General features: G+C 38.2%; 1 protein-coding gene across 2 annotated transcripts in view; it reads right to left on the bottom strand.

The window, feature by feature from the left end:
• The window catches only part of pdlim5b (PDZ and LIM domain 5b), a 56,084-nt gene that overhangs the window by 28,188 nt on the left and 7,551 nt on the right, over positions 1-20,345 (bottom strand). For both annotated transcript variants that reach the window (XM_055207368.2, XM_055207369.2), the window contains exon 3: positions 4,951-5,102. In XM_055207368.2, coding sequence (XP_055063343.1) covers positions 4,951-5,102 — 152 coding nt within the window. The remainder of the gene's footprint in view (positions 1-4,950; positions 5,103-20,345) is intronic.

The following is a 20,345-nucleotide window of genomic DNA, read 5'->3' on the forward strand; positions in this document are numbered from 1 at the left end:
GTTCAGGCAGTACGGCATCTGTTTGTTAAAACTGATGATGTCTGAATGTTAATGAAAGCCATCAGCCCTGCAGGGATCAGACTATTAGCTTCTGAAACTGATTTCCTCTTATTACACACGCACGCACGCACGCACGCACGCACGCACGCACACACACACACACACACACACACACACACACACACACACACACACACACACACACACACACACACACACACACACACACAGATGTTTTATAATGTCTATAACAGATCCTCTACAGACTGAGGAGAAATATGATTAAATCTCAGAGGAACAGATCAGGTCACCTGTTATTCTACTTTAAAACACTTATCGCGCGTTATATACCTGCACACGGACAGAAAGTATGTGGAGAAAATGGATTTTCATATCATTCACTGGGCAAAGTCAAGACACAACTAACAGATACAAAACAACATTCCAGAGATTCATAAATCACCAAAGGTGGAAATAAACCAGCTGACAAATAAAACCATTTATTACTGGATGATGTCAGAGAATATTATACAGCTAAACATACAGCACTACATATAAACTATTCAAATTATTTTCACAAGATTCTGAAAAAAAAGAGGTCAAAGGCACAACAAAAAGGAAATCTAATCTCAGCTAAAGAAAAACATCAAAACCAGCCTACACTGATTTGCTGGTCTTAGCCAGACTGTTCTGGTTTGCTGCTAAAAGTTTTTTTTTTTAAGTTTGTGTCTCAACTGGTCGGCCTAGAAGAGCAACTCCTTAAACAATAACCATAAATGATTATTATTATTATTATTCATGTCTGAACTTATCAAAGAAACATCAAGAGTGAAAGACTGACGTGTCACAAACTGAGAAGGAATCTAAAGGATTCATTCCAGAGAACGACAGAAGCAGAAAACTATGAAAAACTACTTGTGCCAATCAGTTTTTGCTTACACCTTTTACAGTCTTTACCCGATAAAAAAACCTGTTTTAGGCATTTACATGACCCCCACACGTTATCAGTTTTTATAACGCATAATTAAGCATTATCGGCATTTATACCACGGGTCTGTTGAATGCTGCATTCTGATTGGCTGAGAAATGTTCTATGGGTGTTGATTATTTTTCTGTAAACCGCACACCTAACTTTCAAATGTCTTAAATATAGGCACCAGAGCAATGTTTGTGGTAACCGTGGTATAAGTGGAATAATTGACTCCGGTCCTTTGAATTATTTGAAAATAATGCACACCTGCGGTGTAACGGCACACCGCTTCGCGTCGTGCCGCATTGCCACCTTGGTGTGCATTATTTTCTTATAATTCAATGATCCGTCGTCAATTATTCCTTACAAAACTGTTTACATAAACGCCATCAATGAACACACTTTCAGTTCACAATGTTTTGTCGACATTTAGAAAATAACGCTAAAGTTTAATTTTGAAAGAAAATGCAGCTACTGGGACGGTACCCTTAAAGGGGACATTTCACAAGACTTTTTTAACATGTAAAATAAATCTTTGGTGTCCCCAGAGTACATATCTGAAGTTTTAGTTTTTAAAACGTTCACTTTCAGGTGTGAGCAAAAATGTGCTGTTTTTGGGTGTTTCTTTAAAATGCAAATGAGCTGATGATAATGCAAACACTGATCACCATAATGGTGGTTTGTTAAAATTGAAACTTAATTGTGCTGTCAATTTTCTCTCCATCTCTCTCTGCACTAAATGTCAGTGCCGTGGTTAGATTGGTCAGATTAAGGGGCGGTATTATTATAATAAGATCCCTTTCTGACATCACAAGGGGAGCCAAATTTTAATAATCTATTTTTCACATGCTTGCAGAGAATGGTTTACCAAAACTAAGTTATTGGGGTAATCTTTATCACATTTTCTAGGTTGATAGAAGCACTGGGGACACAATTATAGCACTTAAACATGAAGGCAGATTTTCATGATATGTCCCCTTTAATGTAATATTTAGGTACAGATATGGACCCTTTAGGAACAAAGGTGTACTTTTTGAAAGGGCACCGCCCCAGTTACAGCGTTTGTAGCATTATTTCTGAGAATGCAGAGTAATCAGTGAGTAAATGTGTAGAGTAAGAGGTGAAGACAAAGTTCATGTTGGCTGTGGGTGAAGACTCATGCGGTCTTACTGTGTTTCTAGAAACCCAACAGAACTCTTCTTTGTTCTTCTGTAATGACCCTCTTCACATCTGTACGCTACACTTCAGATGAGAGAAATTCAACACAGGAAAGAAGATGGACTCTTCACAGAATCTCACATGTACCTTAAAGTTTCCACAAACAACCCCTCCCACCCAATCCCTCATGCAAAGAAATAAAAAATAATTTTCATCGCTCTAATGCAAAAAATAATGATGTTGTTGTTTAAATTACAGAGTCAATGAGCAGCTACCGCAAACCTCAGGCGCCGCTCCGTACACATATTTTAAAAACGGAGCTTTTTGCATCTGGGCTGGAAACAACCTTAAGAAAATAAGAGAGAGAGAGAGAAGTGCATGCGGTCTACAGCAATCTCATACCTTCAGTCCTGCTGAACTGACATAAAAATTGAAAAAAGATTGGTTTGGGACACATGCAGACCTGTGCGATGTATTCAGTGCAGAATAGCGTGTGGTTTGAGATGTTTCATCATCTTTAAGTGTTCTTCTGACAGACACGAGTAACCACAGGACACCAGAAACTATTAAAGTCATGAAAACAGATTTGAATGATCATATTCAGGGCTTAAAACACGCATCGCCTTGCTATTGCATATTTCTGTGACGAGAATCATGTGATATGTAAATAAGAAGTAAATATAAGATGTAAATTTAAGCACAATTCTTTTGCGCATGTTCACAAGGTATTTTTACATCCGATTGAGAAAGTACAACATGCATACTTTTCTACTAATCATTGCATCATGGATCGGACTACACCACCGCTTTCAATACTATCCAATTTGCATCCGATTGTCCACAATCGTATTGATTAAGATGTTTACATGAAACGGATTACAGACGGACTGTTCGGTTGCATGTAAATGTATTTATTGAGTATGAAGAAGGAATATTTAGGTTACCAGTCTTTTAAAAGCATCTGTATGTGAGTGTGATTTAATATCTCAGACATACAGTCAGTGGTATAGAGAAGAGGTTTTATAGCTCGAGAGATGAGTTATGGTTAAGATGAGAGTACGGCGGTGTTCTGGGTGGATGAAGTTCAAATGGCTCTTTGGGAGTCTGTGCAAACGTTCATCTCTTTTAAACACAATGTTATCTTAATCGTGAAGATTTAAGTGCCTCGTGTCTTTGATGATTTTTGCAGACGCTGAATAACTCCAAGGCTTGAATGGAAGATTCCAGAGCTATTTTACAATCTCTATATTTCCTTCCACAGAGTCCACGACTTCAGACTACCAATCTGGTATTTGAGAGTCAAATTGCTACATACAAAATGCTACATAAAAAACTATACTAGTCCTGCTCTATTTATCACAAATAAACAAGCAAATCTAAAAACTAAAATCATTTATTTACCTACATGTCATTCCAAACCTGAAGGACTTTTTCTTTGTTACAAAAGATCATTTTTATACACTGACATTAAAGGATTATTCCACTTTCATTAAAAAGTGGGAAAAAAGTCCTTGGGAGAAAAAACCCTACAGAAAGAGCCAGACAGCTGATTCTATTGAAAATATATTTTATATTAAATACTATATTATAAAATGTATGGGAATTAAAAATGTAACTTAAAAGTTAAAGGAAGCAGTTGATTGGCGCTAGGCATTCAGACAGCCAGCGATGTTATCGCTGTGTGTCGCCCGTCTCTTTCAATGAGGCGTTTCTAAATCTGCTTGTCATAAACAAATGAGTACCATCCACGCCAGTAACTGACGAGAGAATGATGACGTGAACTCCACTGCTTCGTTCTCATTGGTAGTCGCTCTCGAAATTCGCTCAACATTTGCATAAAGTTTAACTTTTCTTAACTTTCTCGCGTCACTGGACACGCCCATACGGTCACTAACGGTCACTTTCGCATGCTGCCGAAAGTTGCCCGGTTTCCATTGAAATGAATGAGATCGTGCCATTCTGCTACTGCTGGTCGTTGTCTGTCTGAATGGGGCGTTAAATACTATATATAAAAAATTATAAGATTTAATAAATATTAAAAAAAAAATTAATTAAAGTGAAACTGCAAATTTAAGCTGCATTGAAACTGCAAAGCGTTGAGGTCCACTAAAGTCCACTATATAGAGAACAATCCTGGAATGTTTTCCTCAAAAAACGAAAGCAAGACATAAACATCTCGGATGACATGGGGGTGAGTCAATTAGATTATTAATTTAAATAAGAAACAAAAGTGTCAAGTGTAAACAATAATACAAACGTGTCATCATGACAGAGTACTTCATATCATTTATCTTCAGTGTGTAAAACAGGAAACATTGTACTTTTCAAATCTAAAACGTCTTCCAAAGAAATAAAAGGTCATACGGTTTGCAAATGACAAAAGGGAGTTTTCATTTCGACCTAAATTATTCTTTCAGCTCACGTGTGACCTCACAGTCCATACCGAAACTGAACACATCCTGACAATCTCTCAAACCTCTTCAGATAAAGAGGAACAAACAGTGCTGATGTGCACCGAGAGGCTCATAAAAACAGGCTACAACATGACAAAAACCCAAACATCTTGAGTGCATTAGATCTTGCGTGCCTGGTCAAGAGAAAAAAAACCCTGGAGGTACGAGACCTCTGTTACCTAAACAGCTCTTCTCCGTCTGGAGGATCTGCTGTCATATTTACACAGTCCCTGATCTTATCTGAAGAACAATGAGCTTCAATGAAACATTCTGGATAAAACATTTAGTCTTCATATGAGTCCACAGTTTATCTCTGAAACTCAAACTGAATGTGTGTGAAAGAGAGAAAGCGAGCGAGAGTTCTCATACCTCATCAGTGACAGGCTGAGGTTTCCCGTACAGGCTTTAATTTTATTTTGGGCCTCCAGATGTGTCATGGCATTAGTGGCGATCCCATCGATAGAGAGCACAGTGTCACCCACGCTGATTTTAGCTTTAGCCGCCTTTCCTCCATCTGTAAGCTACATAAAACATAAACAAACACAGATAAGAGTTACACAATGAGACAAGATAACATTCAAGAACATAAAGTAAACCTGTGAGTGATAGTAAAATATAAAAATACATCAAGTGTGCACAGAAGTCGAGGAACTAAAAGTCTTAACCCTAACAATGACCCTTCACCCTCTTTTTGAATTGAATTGAAGAGCATCAGACGGATGATGAAGACGGATCTATGCGTGTGTGCTAATCTTTGAAGCAGGAGTGTGGTGAGACCTTCAGCAAGTGAAAAATAACCTTAAGTAGATGCATTTCATTTATTACTGGCTTTAAATACATTGCTCTGAGACAATGAAGTGCTGTTTCTTTATCAGACGACTACTAACAGGCTTTTACAAAAGGCTTATCATCTTGTCTGGGCTAATAAACTCAACAAGTAGAGCCGGTAAATAGCAGAGCTTTAACTTTAATGATTTACACCATAAATAAAACTAAACAGCTTTCACAATCCTGTGAAGATTTTCAAAGGGCCAGTCTATCAGAGGAGAGCTGGTCTGGTCTATCAGAGGAGAGCTGGTCTGGTCTGGTCTATCAGAGGAGAGTCGGTCTGTCAGTGGAGAATCGGTCTATCAAAAGGAGAGCCGGTCTATAAAGAGGAGAGCCTATCTATCGGAGGAGAGCCGGTCTGCTGGAGGAGAGCTGGTCTGTCAGTGGAGATTCAGTCTATCAAAAGGAGAGTTGGTCTATAAGAGGAGAGCCCATCTATCGAAGGAAAGCCGGTCTGCCGGAGGAAAGCCGGTCTGCCGGAGGGGAGCCGGTCTGCCGGAGGGGAGCCGGTCTGCCGGAGGGGAGCCGGTCTGCCGGAGGGGAGCCGGTCTGCCGGAGGGGAGCCGGTCTGCCGGAGGGGAGCCGGTCTGCCGGAGGAGAGCCGGTCTGCCGGAGGGGAGCCGGTCTGCCGGAGGGGAGCCGGTCTGCCGGAGGGGAGCCGGTCTGCCGGAGGGGAGCCGGTCTGCCGGAGGGGAGACGGTCTGCCGGAGGAGAGCCGGTCTGCCAGAGGAAAGGCGGTCTGCCAGAGGAGAGTCAGTCTATCAAAAGGAGAGTCGGTCTATAAGAGGAGAGCCGGTCTGTCGGAGGAGAGCCGGTCTGCCGGAGGGGAGCCGGTCTGTCAGAGGGGAGCTGGTCTATCAAAATGAGAGCCGGTTTTTTAGAAGCGTTCCGGTCTTTTAGAGCAGAGCCGGTCTAATTTAAGTCATGTGAGACACTTTTCAAAATTTTTATCAGCTGTCAGCTTCTGTAGAGTTTCTTAAGAGATAAATGTCTATTTCACAATCTATGATTGTGTTAAAACTCTGAATCACAGGGTGTGTTAGTACAGTTCAGTAGTGTATATGAAATAAGATACAGTCTTTATGTGTCTGGACAGGAAGATGTCAGATGCAGATGTGTATGTGATGAATTACAGAAAGATGCATGACGAATATCAATCATTAAGCACTTATCATGAACTTCACTTCACTTCGTACCTGTTAAACAACATTAAACTAAAGCTGTGAAGTACCTCTTAAGCCCATTTCACTTAACTGCATCATTCATGTATGAAAGTTTTGCATATACACTTTAAGATGTGACAGAAGGAAGCATTTTAACAAGGACATGCAGGAAGTTCTTAAGACTAATAAAGATCTAGGTTTGTAATGCAACTATGGTTGTCTCTACAGAGAAAACTCGAACTTAATGTTGTCCAGCTTATACAGATCAAAGACTTTGACACAATGAATGAAATAAAACAACAGAACAACTTCATTTCTGTGAACGGTAGAAAAAAAACAGAAAGAGAGAGATGACACAAACAGACTTTGATTCAGGGATTCAATAAAAAAGCAAATGTTATTCACACTGGTAAAACGTCCTCCGAACTTCACTTACAACTGAATCACTGACAAATAAAATGATGTGGTGCTCGGTCCTGAATTAAGTTATGGGTATGATCTTGTTCGCTTTTGAGGGAACTCACGCTGCGTCGCCGTAGTGACGCTATGGGAATGCCTCCAGGCATGAATGTGTCCGAATGTGTATATCAAATTCAACCAATAGTGGGACGTAACGTCACCGCCGTTAGACGTTGGAGCCAGGATGTATATAAGGCGACCTGAAAACACCCTCGCTAGCTGAAATACTGCGAAAGATGATGCAGGAAATATGGCAAGGGAGACGCAGCGTTTCTCGTTCCCTTCGCAGAGAACAAGGGTTACATACGTTTTTAGTATAACATGTCATGTACTGAGTGTGGATACACACACCTTAAGAACAGGAATGTATATTAGGAATGAAAACAGGGCAAAAGGAAAATTGTGAAAGGTCTTTCATCTTGACATGAGCAGTAAAATCAATTATTTGAGCAGCAGAAACTACAAGAGGTCACAGAACTCAAATATCCTGAGAACAAAAACCACAGCCAGTCTGACAGAGTCACACACTCTCATCTACAGAAAACACTTTATCACAAAGTCTTAATCTGATTTAACGCTCCATAGAGACCCAACAACAGAAGAACAACCAGATGAACAGTTAAGAGCTTCCTACATACAGTAAATTCATATAGAGTTACATTAAAAACATGCTCTTTACCACTGACAGCACTAATATCTTTTATTAACACTATAAATTTAACCTCAGCTTTAGAAACCCAAAGCAATAATAAATCTTCCACAGAGAACATCTACACACAAAAAGTCTTTGTTTTCTTTTAACATGTCCTAGCATCACAACCAGCCGTTCTCTGTAGTCATTGAAAAGCAAATTCTGCTTTGCACTGAACCTTAAGCTTAATAATTTTGCAAATATTACAACTAAAGTTTGAAAAATGGGATGACGTAGAAAACAACCCTCGTTTCCACCTTTTAACAAACTGCACGGATAACCAGTAAGGAAATGTGTGGTAAACTGTGGAGCATTTGATCTCACCTGAAATGAAACAAACAAGACAAACATCCTTTGTTAGGAATAAAACGAAGCCAAACGTTTTTCATTACATATGTTTGGCAGATGAGATCTGAGCTCTCTTCCACTTGGCAGCGCCACAGAAGCTGCGCTGGTGGAAAGCTGCTCCGCTCCAAAGCGATGGTTTGTAAAAAGGCAGTAAACGCTAATGATCGGTTCCTCGGCTATGATACCAAAATTCTGTGGTCATGGTCCTTTCATGGTCATGTGAGGGTGTCACAGAGCCTCGTGTATCACAGCTTAAGTACAATGACAGATGAGGCAAAAACTGCAGCGCAGTCACGACAACCATCAGGAGAAGAAGGAGGAGGACAAGGAGAAAAAGGAGGAGAAAGAGAAGAAGCAGGAGGAGGAGGAGGAGAAGGAGGAGAAAAAGGAGGAGAAGAAGGAGAAAGGAGCAGAAAAAGGAGAAAAATGAGGAGAAAAAGAAGAAGAAGAAGGAGGAGGAGAAGGACAAAATGAGGAGAAAGAGAAGAATGAGGAGGAGGGGGAGAAAAAAGAAGGAGGAGGAGAAGAAGAAGTGGTAAAAGAAGAAGGAGAAAAATGAGGAGAAAGAGAAGGAGAAGAAGAAGGAGGAGGAGAAAGAGGAGGAGAAAGAAAAGGAGAAGAAAGAGAAAAAGGAGGAGAAGGAGGATGAGGAGAAGGGGAAGAAGGAGGAGGAGGAGGAGAAGAAGAATTAATAAAAGAAGAAGGAGAAGAAGGAGGAGAAAGAGAAGGAGGAGGAGGAGGAGGAGAAGAAGTAGTAAAAGAAGAAGGAGGAGAAAGATAAGAAGAAGGAGGAGGAGAAGGAGAAGAAGAAGGAGAAGGAGAAAAAGGAGGAGAAAGAGAAGAATGAGGAGGAGTAAGAGAAGGAGAAAAAGGAGAAGAAAGAAAAGGAGAAGAAGAAAGAGAAAAAGGAGAAGAAGGAGGAGGAGAAGGAGGAGAAAAAGGAGGAGCAGGAGGAGAAGGAGGAGGAGGAGAAGGAGAAAAAGAAGAAAGAGAAGAAGGAAAAGAAGGAAAAGAAGGAGGAGGAGGAGAAGGAGGAGAAGAAGAAGAAGAAGTATTAAAAGAAGAAGGAGAAAAAGGAGGAGAAAGAGAAAAACGAGGAGAAGAATTCATAAAAGAAGAAGGAGAAAAAGGAGGAGAAAAAAAAGAAGGAGGCGAAGAAGAATGAGGAGAAGGAGAAGAAAAAGTGCCAACCAGAGATGCGAGTTATGCTAAACAGGACACAAATCTTTGCTTTGGTTTCTACATGGAGAGCAACCAAACGCTTCCATCTGTGTCTCTGATGAGATAAATTAACCAGTCAAAGAAATCAAACTGAAGTCAAATTACACAGAACGATTTTTAATGATAAACTCCTGGATCATCATCATCATTTGCTCAAAGTCAACATGGAAAAAACATGTTAACATTTTCATTTAGCATTGAATATATTTTAAAATCTAAATAGTTTTTATGTGTGATATATCAGCGTTAAAGCATGATTTCATCTGGAAACACAACAGGACTTTCAGTGTTTATCTGTGATGTAACAGACAAAAGAGGTCTCTCAGTGAAACACCTGGTTCACCCTGAAACCTAAAACGTTCTCCGAATCTTCGACACAATGACACAACGTCTCTTTCTGAGAAATCCTCCTGCTCCTTATAAGGCAACCAAAAACACAAAGCACTCGAGCAAACGGCCACACAACTCTCCAGTGAGCAGACATCTAAAAAATGTGAAGACTAGAAGAGTTTCATTCAGAGTAAAGCCCATCAGCATTTCAATCGTCCTCTCTGAGGCCCTGAGGGAAAACCTTTGGCAAAGAAACTACGAGTTTGAGTCCAACAAACTTCAGTCTCAGTGTGAGCTAAAAATGTTAAGGGCAACAACTTATCAACAATCTTCAACTTCTCTTTATCTTATAATAAACATTATTATGAGTAAAGTGATCGTTCCACTAAATTTAACTTTTAAATGATGTGATGTTATCCACCACAACCCATCAGTCTATTAATATTGCTCTGTTGTGAGCTTGCTTACAATAATAAAAGTAAGAGGACTACAAATATAAGCAACCATTTCACCGACATACATGTTTTTCAGCTGTTAACGTGTGACACTACTATACACCCGCTTTACTTTGTACGCATTTTCACCTTGGATGTACATCAGAGATGCACCGATTGCAATTTACTATGATTCTGATTTCCGATTTTTCTGTAGGTGTGACCTGCCGATACGGGTAGTTTTGTTGATTACGATTTATTTTCTAGAAATATTATAATTTTCTGTAATAAAAATAATTTATTTTCATTATGAGTACATTATTAAACATTGCACTTTCACCCAAACATTATTAAATTACATGAACTTCTTTTTTTATTTGAACAGATCTCAAAATAAAGAGCTCTTAAATATCAAATATCAGTTGGACAGCTGTGCTTAGCAGCATAGTTCCTAGTTAGTATGACGTGTAGACTTTTGAATAAAATAAGCAAGCAACAACATGCAGTGCATTCTATACCTGTCATTCGTAATATATATAAAGTCCATTTCATATCTTTTAGTTTGTATTAAAGGCCTGTTTTTGAAAACTGTGCATGTGCGCAGAGCTTTAAGACCCTTGGGAATCTCTGGGATGAGTTATGCAGAGGAAACTTGCGAATGAATAAAATATCTTGTCTTTAGATGCAATGTAATGCAATGAACTGTCTGATTTACATCCCTAGTAATAACATAAGACAGGAAAACACAAGCTCTACTGTGAAGTGTGTGTGTTTGTGTGTTGTTTCTGTTAAAGACTGCAGGTCAACAGCACTATGAATCTGTCGAGTCTCTGATGACCCGGAAACATAAAACAGAGCCACAGTACAGAAGCGACATGTTAAAAATACCTTCCTACATAGACTAAACATGGTCTGCTGGAAATGTAATACTAGCTGGATTATCGTCACACTGATTTTATGCACATTTTGAAGTATCACATAAGAAACACATTTCTAAAAAAAAATCCCTTAATTGGCAAAAAGTTTTTACGCTCGCTTGAGGTGGTTTTTGCCGTATGTGAAATGAAAAATGAAAGATGGAAACACGTTTGTTTGAATAAATTCTGACGTAGCAAACATTAAACCGATGAGACTGACCGTCTAGCTGTTTCCGCTGTTGTTGTCTTTACCATATATGGTGCTTGATCATCCTAAATGCCCTTGCTGTTGGTGCCTGCATCAAAAACTCTGCATTCCTTCTTCTGTGCATTCAGTTTTACAATTAAAAGCTGTACTGCTAGTAAATTAATAACTTGCCTAATCATAACTAAACTAACTGCAGTCCTGTCTCCATTTACGCTCCATCTAAGCGTGTTTTGTTTTATTCACTGTTGGTAACCAATACCACTGTCATTCACTCGAACAACTTCTGCTTTACGAAGAAGATTCGCTTCACATTTGGATGGAAACCCAGCATTGGTCTCCAGTCCAGAGCAAACCAGAAACAATACAGTTTCCAACATAATACACACTTTAAGTGTATAACAATTCGGGTATTTGAATAATGATTTTAACAGACTACAATTTAAACTGTCAAGTACAAATGGAAAATGCAATAGGAAACACGAGCATCTGATGCTTACATTTACATCTCCATTTGGCATCTCCATTATCCTAAACTAGACATTTTTTTCATTAGTGTGTTTGTTCCCTTTGGAACACACGCTAACCGCTAAACCTTTTTTTATTTGCCCAGTCTAAACAAAAGCAAAATATGAGAGCTACTTCACATCCACCACACATTCATCCAGCCAACAACCCCAAACGCTCTTAAACCCACAGAAGCTATAAATCATCAGAGAGTGAAGAGAGAGCCAGCGTGACATGATAGATGAGCTTTCATTTATTTCATGATTAAAACCAGATCATCTCATTATGAAGATTGGACTTGGAGTTTACTGCTATTTAAGAAAATTCTTTGCATTGTTAAAAAAAATCATTCAATCACTTCAAAACTGCAAAACATAACTTTCCTAAACATACCTGATGCTGAATGAGTAAATCATTTTTATAAAAGAAGCAACAGTAATAATGATACTTGTCTTAGTAACTCTTCACTGGGAATTACATCTGAATGATTGATTTTTGTGATCTGGGATCTGATTTACCAGACAGGGTTTATCCGAGTCCCAGACTAAAATGAATGTTTCAGCTGATTTATTTTTAAAACATCTTGTACTGACATATCTTAACACATATCAGTGCCATTGTTTTGTTTCAAGATGCACACCATTTTTTTAAGGTTTGTTTGTAAAAGTTCTAATATAACTTAGGCCTCTAGTCCTGGATTAATCTAAACCCTGTCTGGTAAACCATCCCATATTATTTAATAAAGTCAGAATTTTCTCAATAGACGTTACCATATTTGGTATTATAAAGAGAATGGTTTAGAAAGTTTCCTGTAAATGTATTTTATTATTAGATCAAAGAAACCTGAAAGGTTCAAATAATCAAAAATCTTACAATCAGTTCAGGTTGAAGGAGAAATGTGACCTTCACAAGCACAAGCTGCTATAAACCGCTGAAGTGGTGTTCTCATCTGGACTAAATATATGAATAATTCACAGTTCACAATAGTTGAACTTTCTTTGAAATGAAAATTGTCATGAAACTGGAAGAGGTTGCTTTACCTCGGTCTCTCAAAAGAATAAATGTGTGAGAGAGAGAAATGTATGAGCAATGTGTATGTGATTATAGGCATCAGACGCCGATAACATTACAGAAATTTGCTGAAACATTCACTTGATAAAGTCAAAGTATGCAGATGCCAAAACTGACAGGTTGCAACAAAACCACCTTCTTCTGAAGAATGTGAACATCTCTATTGACCTGTTTACATGGGTATAAGTTCATGAAACTGCTGATAAAGTATGCTCTTGTTTTATATTATCACACAAATCATGTACAAACCAAAACACACGTGACATAAATCCATCCGCAAGGCAACTGATATGGAGTGATTTGTTTACATGGGAGTCAATAGATCGACTCTGAAAGAGCTGAAATATGTGTGAGTAACAGAGTACACCAACTACAAACAGATGAAATCTCAAATCCCTGAACCAGTTCTTGGTATAAACTGTTCATTAATAATCTTCATTTTATTTAAAATACAGTACACAGGGGCTGCAACTAACAATTTTTTTCATAATCAATTGATCTGGCAAATATTTTTCATTTTCATTATAATTTTTTGAAAACACAACAACTATTAAACAAATACAAACTCACTTATATTAAAGGACCAACTGAAACCTTTATTAACCAGCGTTATTTGAGCTTTTGTTTCTGTCATTGTCCTGTCAGGGTTGCCAGATCAACGTAAGAAAACCAGCCCAATGGCCAATTAAAATTAGTCCAAAAGCATCCCAATGATTATTCACAGCCTAAATACCAACAACAAATGAACCAAATCCTTCATTTTTAACCTGCAGAAAAACATCAACATCAAATTCGTTGACCACGAATTTCATAATTGATTATAACCAATCAAAAGCCTTTATGCTACAGAATAACAAAATATTAAAGTGGACAAGGGCAGATTATTTACAGCCATATAATATTCAAAATCAAAAAAGAATATCATGCATTCGGTTTGCATTGCAGTAAGTACAACACAACACACTAAACCTTAACCCAACATCTGTTCTACAGCTTTAAATGCTGGAGATGTAAAAAAAAACAGTTACAGTAATGTGTCTGTCTGTGTTACAATTGGCCTCTGTGTGTTTGCTCCCAAAAATGACAAGTTAGGAAGAACCACAAAACATCTACGCTCTTTAAAGTCAAACCCACAGAGCTTTACTTGACTTTTATCGTCGAAAGCCACCATAACCTTTCAGTGAAAATATTCTGAGCTGCGGGCGCCGTCCACCAACTCCCAAGAACTTAAAACATGGCCAGTCAAACCACTGGATCCTGGACAGACCAACAACTGGACCTACGAGGTTCATATTCACTAGAGGATTTAAAAATGTACTCTATAGTGAATTAAAATGCCATGCTTAAAGGACAATAAAAGCATTGTAAGTGCACACGACGCATGCAATACTAGGGTTGCAAAATTCTGGGCATTCTCAAGGTTGGAAACTTTTCATGGGAATTAACTGGAATATATGTGAATTAATGGAAATTTAAATAAATTGCAAAATTGCCTATAACAGGGAACTTGAATTTAATTTGTTTTAATCTTGTTGCATAATTATGTTTAAAACAACAAGATTTAAGGCAATTTCAGTTGAATTTATTTAATTCTTCATTCACATGCACACAGCACATTGCTTACTGAAGGAGCATTGAGGCCACACCTCCTGCATTTGCATTTTTCCATAACATGCACAGATCATTTCTTTAATCCTGCACACAAAATAATGTCAAAATGTCCATCTTTGCACGTATTCACGTAAATGACATACATTTGTTTATAACTATATATTGTTTATAACTGTGTTTAAATAGTTGTATTACCTTGCATGCATGTCTGCTTATAACCAAACAAAATGTTTATATAGTTATAGTTTTATATTTTAGTTACCTTTATATAAATTACTCTAAATGTCCAATAAATTATTCCCATAAATTCCTATTAAGTTTCCAATTTGGAATATTTCCAAATTCCCCATATTAAGTTCCCATGGAATTTTTTTTAAAATCTACCAGAAACTTTCCACCCCTTTGGTACCCTATGCATTACATGAAGCTACAATAAATCATGACAGTACTTTCATTTTTACTTTAACTTCTTTCTAAACGGATCAATGAGGCACATTTATATTTAGTCATGGCTTTGAGCTCACAGGCTATTATAATATCAAACCAAAAGCCTTCATGGAATCCTAAAAGCTATTTATCAAACATATTAGTTTCGTCTCTGGCAATCTAAGGCCGATGTGGCTCAATGAAATCCATTCATTCTCCAAAGCAGAACTTTCTGCTTATGTGCATCTAAATATTGTTCTGAATGGAATCTGGCTTTACCTCACAATCAAACGATACCACTCCCAAATACCCAAACGCACACCAAAAATGTATGTGTTCCAACGCTACAAAGACATTCCAGTCCTTTCTGTGTGAAGTGAGGTTAAAGGAGCCCCCATCAGGGAATCAAACTAAAATTAGAGCGATTTGTTCAGTGCAAGTATCAAATGTCAAGCTGACACAAAGCAGAAGGCTTTCTAAGGTTATGGGGTGATGGGAAGGGGGTTTGACACCCGACAAGAGAGACAGAACCTGGACCGATGCTCAGGAAACTTTATCCAAGCATGACAATCAGTAGAAGAAATGAAATATCACGACTCTATTGTTAACGCACGACTGATTTGTGAAAGTCAGGCTGCAATCACACCATCCAGTGTGTTACCAAAAAAGGAGCAGATTAGACAGACAGGAACAGAGCTCATGGACATCTACTGTTTCCTTCCTCTGTTAATCACTGCTGGCCAGGACGTCACACAATTCAGCTGCCCTGATGTGCAATGACCTCTTAACATATATGCAAACTTGATTTAAAATGATGTGAAAACAAATTATACTGCCTTCTAAGAAACTTAAAGGGAAAGTTCACCAAATTGGAATTTTACTTTATGTTGCCATCTTTGCCTTCACGTTAGCTATTTTCCATCCACAGTTGCATATTAAACGTATGCGCAAAATTGTAATGTTGCATAAAACATTGTGAATAATGCAGCGTTTCCATCATATGAGTTGAAGAGAACAAAATCATCACTTCCTACAAAACTGGTATTAAAAATTACTAGTAAGAAAAGCAGGTGAAACCACTGTATTTAATTCTTTTCATGTATAATAAATGAAAGCGCTTCATGCTTTCAGAGATAAATTCCTGCCATGCATTATGCAAAGTCACAAGAATTTTAATGTGAATCTAGAGATTCAACCGGTTAACATGTTTCCTTTTTAGATTATGTGCATGTTTTCCTATCGGATAAGAAATGTATCCGACTCAATTGAGCGCATATGTTTCTTTATGTGCATCTTGGTGTTTCCATCCAGCATGTTTTTATGCAATATCCCCAAAAGCACATAAGAACAGTTGGATGGAAACATAGCTATTAAGTGTCCTCTATGATAGACTTAAATGCCGTCTTGGCATCTCACTAGCTTTCCATCAGAGCTTTTGACTTATGTCTTTGAATAAATGTAACAATTGTGCGAATACATGCAATGCTAAACAAGCCAAAACCAGTTAAGACACAATATCTCTGATTCAACCTGCTTAAATGATTATAAAAGGTTTTCACAACACGTATCTGACTAAACTTGTCTCTGTTACTAAGAGACGAGATATGTGTTGATTCAGCATGACGTGATGAAATGTCACAGCACAGTGCCATGCAAGTTAATCATTCACAATGAGATATCTCATGGAAAACTTTGCATGATGATGATTTGGCATTGAATATAATCGACGTGGTAATAATATTTCTGAACGGCAGGCACAAACATGAGATGAAAATCAAGGACAATACTAAGATGTAAAAGGTCATAAGGTTCGGTAATGATTGGTCGTAATCTCAATGAAGCAAAATCAACCTGGATTTGATATAAACAATTATGCAAATCAGTAATGATATGCATCAAACCCTAAAGAGTTTGATCTTATGGTCTTACATATATGTGGTCTTTGTGACAGATCTAAAGACATTAAACACAGTTTTTTGTTTATTACTTCATATAGATGAATACGATGTACATGTAATACTGGCAAACTAAAATCACTCAAATTTAAAGACACCATGGAGGTCTCTGTATTATGTACATTCAGAAAATTAAAACATCTCAGAATAGTTTTTTTCATTTTTTGGATACTGATCCATCAATCATGTCACCTGGATCAGCTTAAATACACGATTCTGTTCCAGACTCTGACCCCTCCCACATCTGCAGGTCGCATGACCCCGAGAGGTCATGACAAAACAAATATGATAATGAGGCATCATTAGATCACGGAAGTCCAGTTTCAAAACATCTTCAACGTTGCATTCCCTGTGTTTGAGTAAATCATTTCCTCTCAGTATAGAGCATTACTGAGATGTCTAACAAGAGGAAATGTTGACAGATTGATGAAGTTAGAAAAATGTTGTCTCGAGGGTTTCCCAAAGGTTTTTTGCTCTGCACTCTCACAAACTTTAACATCGCACACTTTATTTCACATAGACTTCACCCAACAGCTGCATCTTCACATCTTTTCCCCATTAAAATTGTCAAGATATTCCAGATAGGTCATAGCAAACTAATGACAACACAGTGCATTGTCATGACCTTCTGTGTTCACCCTGAAACAAATGTTTTTGAGCAACCTCTTCTAGCGATGCAAGACTGACTTGTTTTTACATTAATAATTATGCTAACACAATGTTCTGCCTATTGAGCTACAGGAACAAAAGAGTAAACTGTTATGTGTTAATATCTAGTTACCTAAACAGCATAATACCTGGTTTAAAAGCACCAAATATTAAATGAAAGCTCTATAATCTGGAGATGCACTGATTGCAATTTTCTTGTCCAATTCCGATTTTTTTTTTTTTTTTTTTTGTAGGTGTGACTTGCCGATAGCGATTTTTGCAGATTTCGATTTTCTTTTTAAGAACTATAATATAATAAGCTACAAACCAAAACACTTTTCTTTAATAAAAAACTTTATTTTCAGCAAATTTTTAAACATTGAACTTTCACCTAAACTTTATTAAATTACATGATCTTCTTTCATTTGAACAGATCTCAAAATAAAGTGCAACTATCAGTTGGATAGCTGTGGTTAGAAGCATAGTTCCTTGTCAGTAGGACGTGTAGACTTAGATTGATCATGCTTTTGAACAAAATAAACACAACATCCATTGCATTTGATGCCTTTTAGTTTATATTAAAGCTTTAGTCTGGGGAATCCCTGGCATGTGCTAAGTAGAAGGAAACTTGCTAATGAATGAAACATCTTGAAATTAAACAACAAAGAACTTAAAGGTGCAGTGTGTAATTTTTAGAAAGACAGACAGAAATGCAAAATAATATAGAAAACGATATAATCAGGGGTGTATAAAGACCTTTCATAATAAACCCTTAAGTTTTTATTACCTTAGAATGAGACGTTTTTATCTACATACCGAGGGTCCCCTTACATGAAATTCACCGTTTTGTGCCGCCATGTTTTTACAAAAGCCCTTAACAGACAAACTTTTTTACGAAGTTGTCTCCAAAGATGATATGTTTATCTGGTGGATGCTACCGTAGCTTCTCTATGTGTTTTAAAAGCCATGGGTGAGCAGTTAACTGAGCCATTGGTTGCAATTCGCAACTTCACCACTAGATGCCACTAAAATTTACACTCTGCACCTTTAAACACAACAACAAAAGCAGTCTTTAGATACAAAGAACGTTATATACAGCATTAATCTAACATTAAATACAACTAAACACATTAATAAGTACTCCACCCCATACTTGTCTTGACATCATCAACTTCATTGTTTACCAACAGGGTTCAAACGACAGATGTGTGACAAAGGACTGCACGGGTGGTTCAGATAGTGGTCTTTACGTAAAATGGATCACGTTTCCGGGTATGGCATTAAATTAATGCAGCTGTTGGATAACGGGTCGAGAGCTGCTTCCACTGCAAGTGTGCATGTGGCATTATTGCTTGCGCAACTGCCAACAAAAGGACCGGCTCGGAATTGGAATGCCACGAGACATAACCGTTCCGACTAATCGTGCGTAAAATCTGCCAATTCCGGTCTCTGTCCAGTCTCAACAGTTAGTATACACAACTGGATGGTAAGCATTCAATGCAGTGGGCATCTGTATTTGCGTACTCATTGCTCTTTTGGCTCTACACATCACTGAAGATTTTGAGACAGAGAAACAAAAGCGGCTCTGTGGTGCTGCGCCTGGACCGTGACCATGGCAATATCAACACTTCATTGCCAATCCAAGAGAAACAAGGGCAGCTGCTGTCGTCTCGACCTGCTCGAACTGTTTAGGGATTTATCCGACTGACTCCAGCAGTCTGCAATGCATATTATTATTATTATTTTATTTTAACTAAACTAAAATTAAAGATAAGATTTTATTTGATTCAAGCACTATTTACTGCAATCTTTCACTGACAGGTTTAATACTTTACACTAGAGAGTCGTAGATAACTTTAATACATGAGAAACATTGCACTGGCTACTTGTTATACTTACACACCCCATATTTAAACAGCTGAGTGTCCCAAACCTCTCTGTCTTGTATTTAGCGTATGTGTGTTATATCAAACACTGAATCTCTTTCTCTGAATGTAAGTCAAACCATTTAGAAACTTTATTCCGTTTCTCTAAACCATATGTTGAAGAATATAATTTCCACGATCCTTGTTATATTCCAACGCTAAGCGAGCGCTGCCAATCAATGTTTGACTTTTTTCCAGAAACCTGTTTCTGATGAACTTCACAAATGCTTTTAACACAAACCCTTAAAAGCCCATCATATAAGGTTTGTGACAGACACATTAGTGATGTCCCAAAGGAAAAACTCTGAGGACTGGCAGCCGTACTTGGCAGGAAACTCATGACGTTTGTGGATGAATGTTTGTGTAACTGAAGCACGAGTTTCAGGTCTGGACAGATCCAGGGTGCGGTTCCAGCAGACCATACAGACCTTCACCCTAACTGCTGCTAAACTCAATACCGAGCCGTGTGATGTAAGAGGAAAATATTTCTGGATGAATCAAAAGGAACCTGAGATAATTTCCCTCAAGCTGAAATGCTTCAAATGAGAAGCGCTACCAAATAAGGAAACAGATGTGAAATAAAAGATCGATTTTCCACTACAGATTAAGCTCCGTCTCAGGCCCCTCTCAGCTGCCCGGAGATTATAAATAACTTCCTCTGACAGGAAGAGCCATTACGTCCCAATGGAACAACAGCAGTGGGCAGCGTCGAAAAGCGTCACGGCCCTGCTGGCATCAATCCACGTGTCCTTCGGAGCGGATGAGCCGTGCCAAGGCACAAGACCACTTCAGATGAGGGCACAGCAGGCTTCCACTGACACTCATCCATCAGCATGCACATCAGGAAACCCAGAACGTCTCGCCCCTCTCTAGACCTTTCAGAGGCCCTATTATTACTTCCAGCAGATAATCCATCCGTCATGCTTATCGTTTATCTTTCATCTGGGTAGGAGTGGGTGGGGTATGACGTTGGGTTAGGTTGGGACCAGATCAGTTCTCAACCCACAACAGGACTTTTACTCCTC

Source organism: Misgurnus anguillicaudatus, chromosome 12 (genome assembly GCF_027580225.2).
Source record: "Misgurnus anguillicaudatus chromosome 12, ASM2758022v2, whole genome shotgun sequence".
Lineage (NCBI taxonomy): Eukaryota > Metazoa > Chordata > Actinopteri > Cypriniformes > Cobitidae > Misgurnus > Misgurnus anguillicaudatus.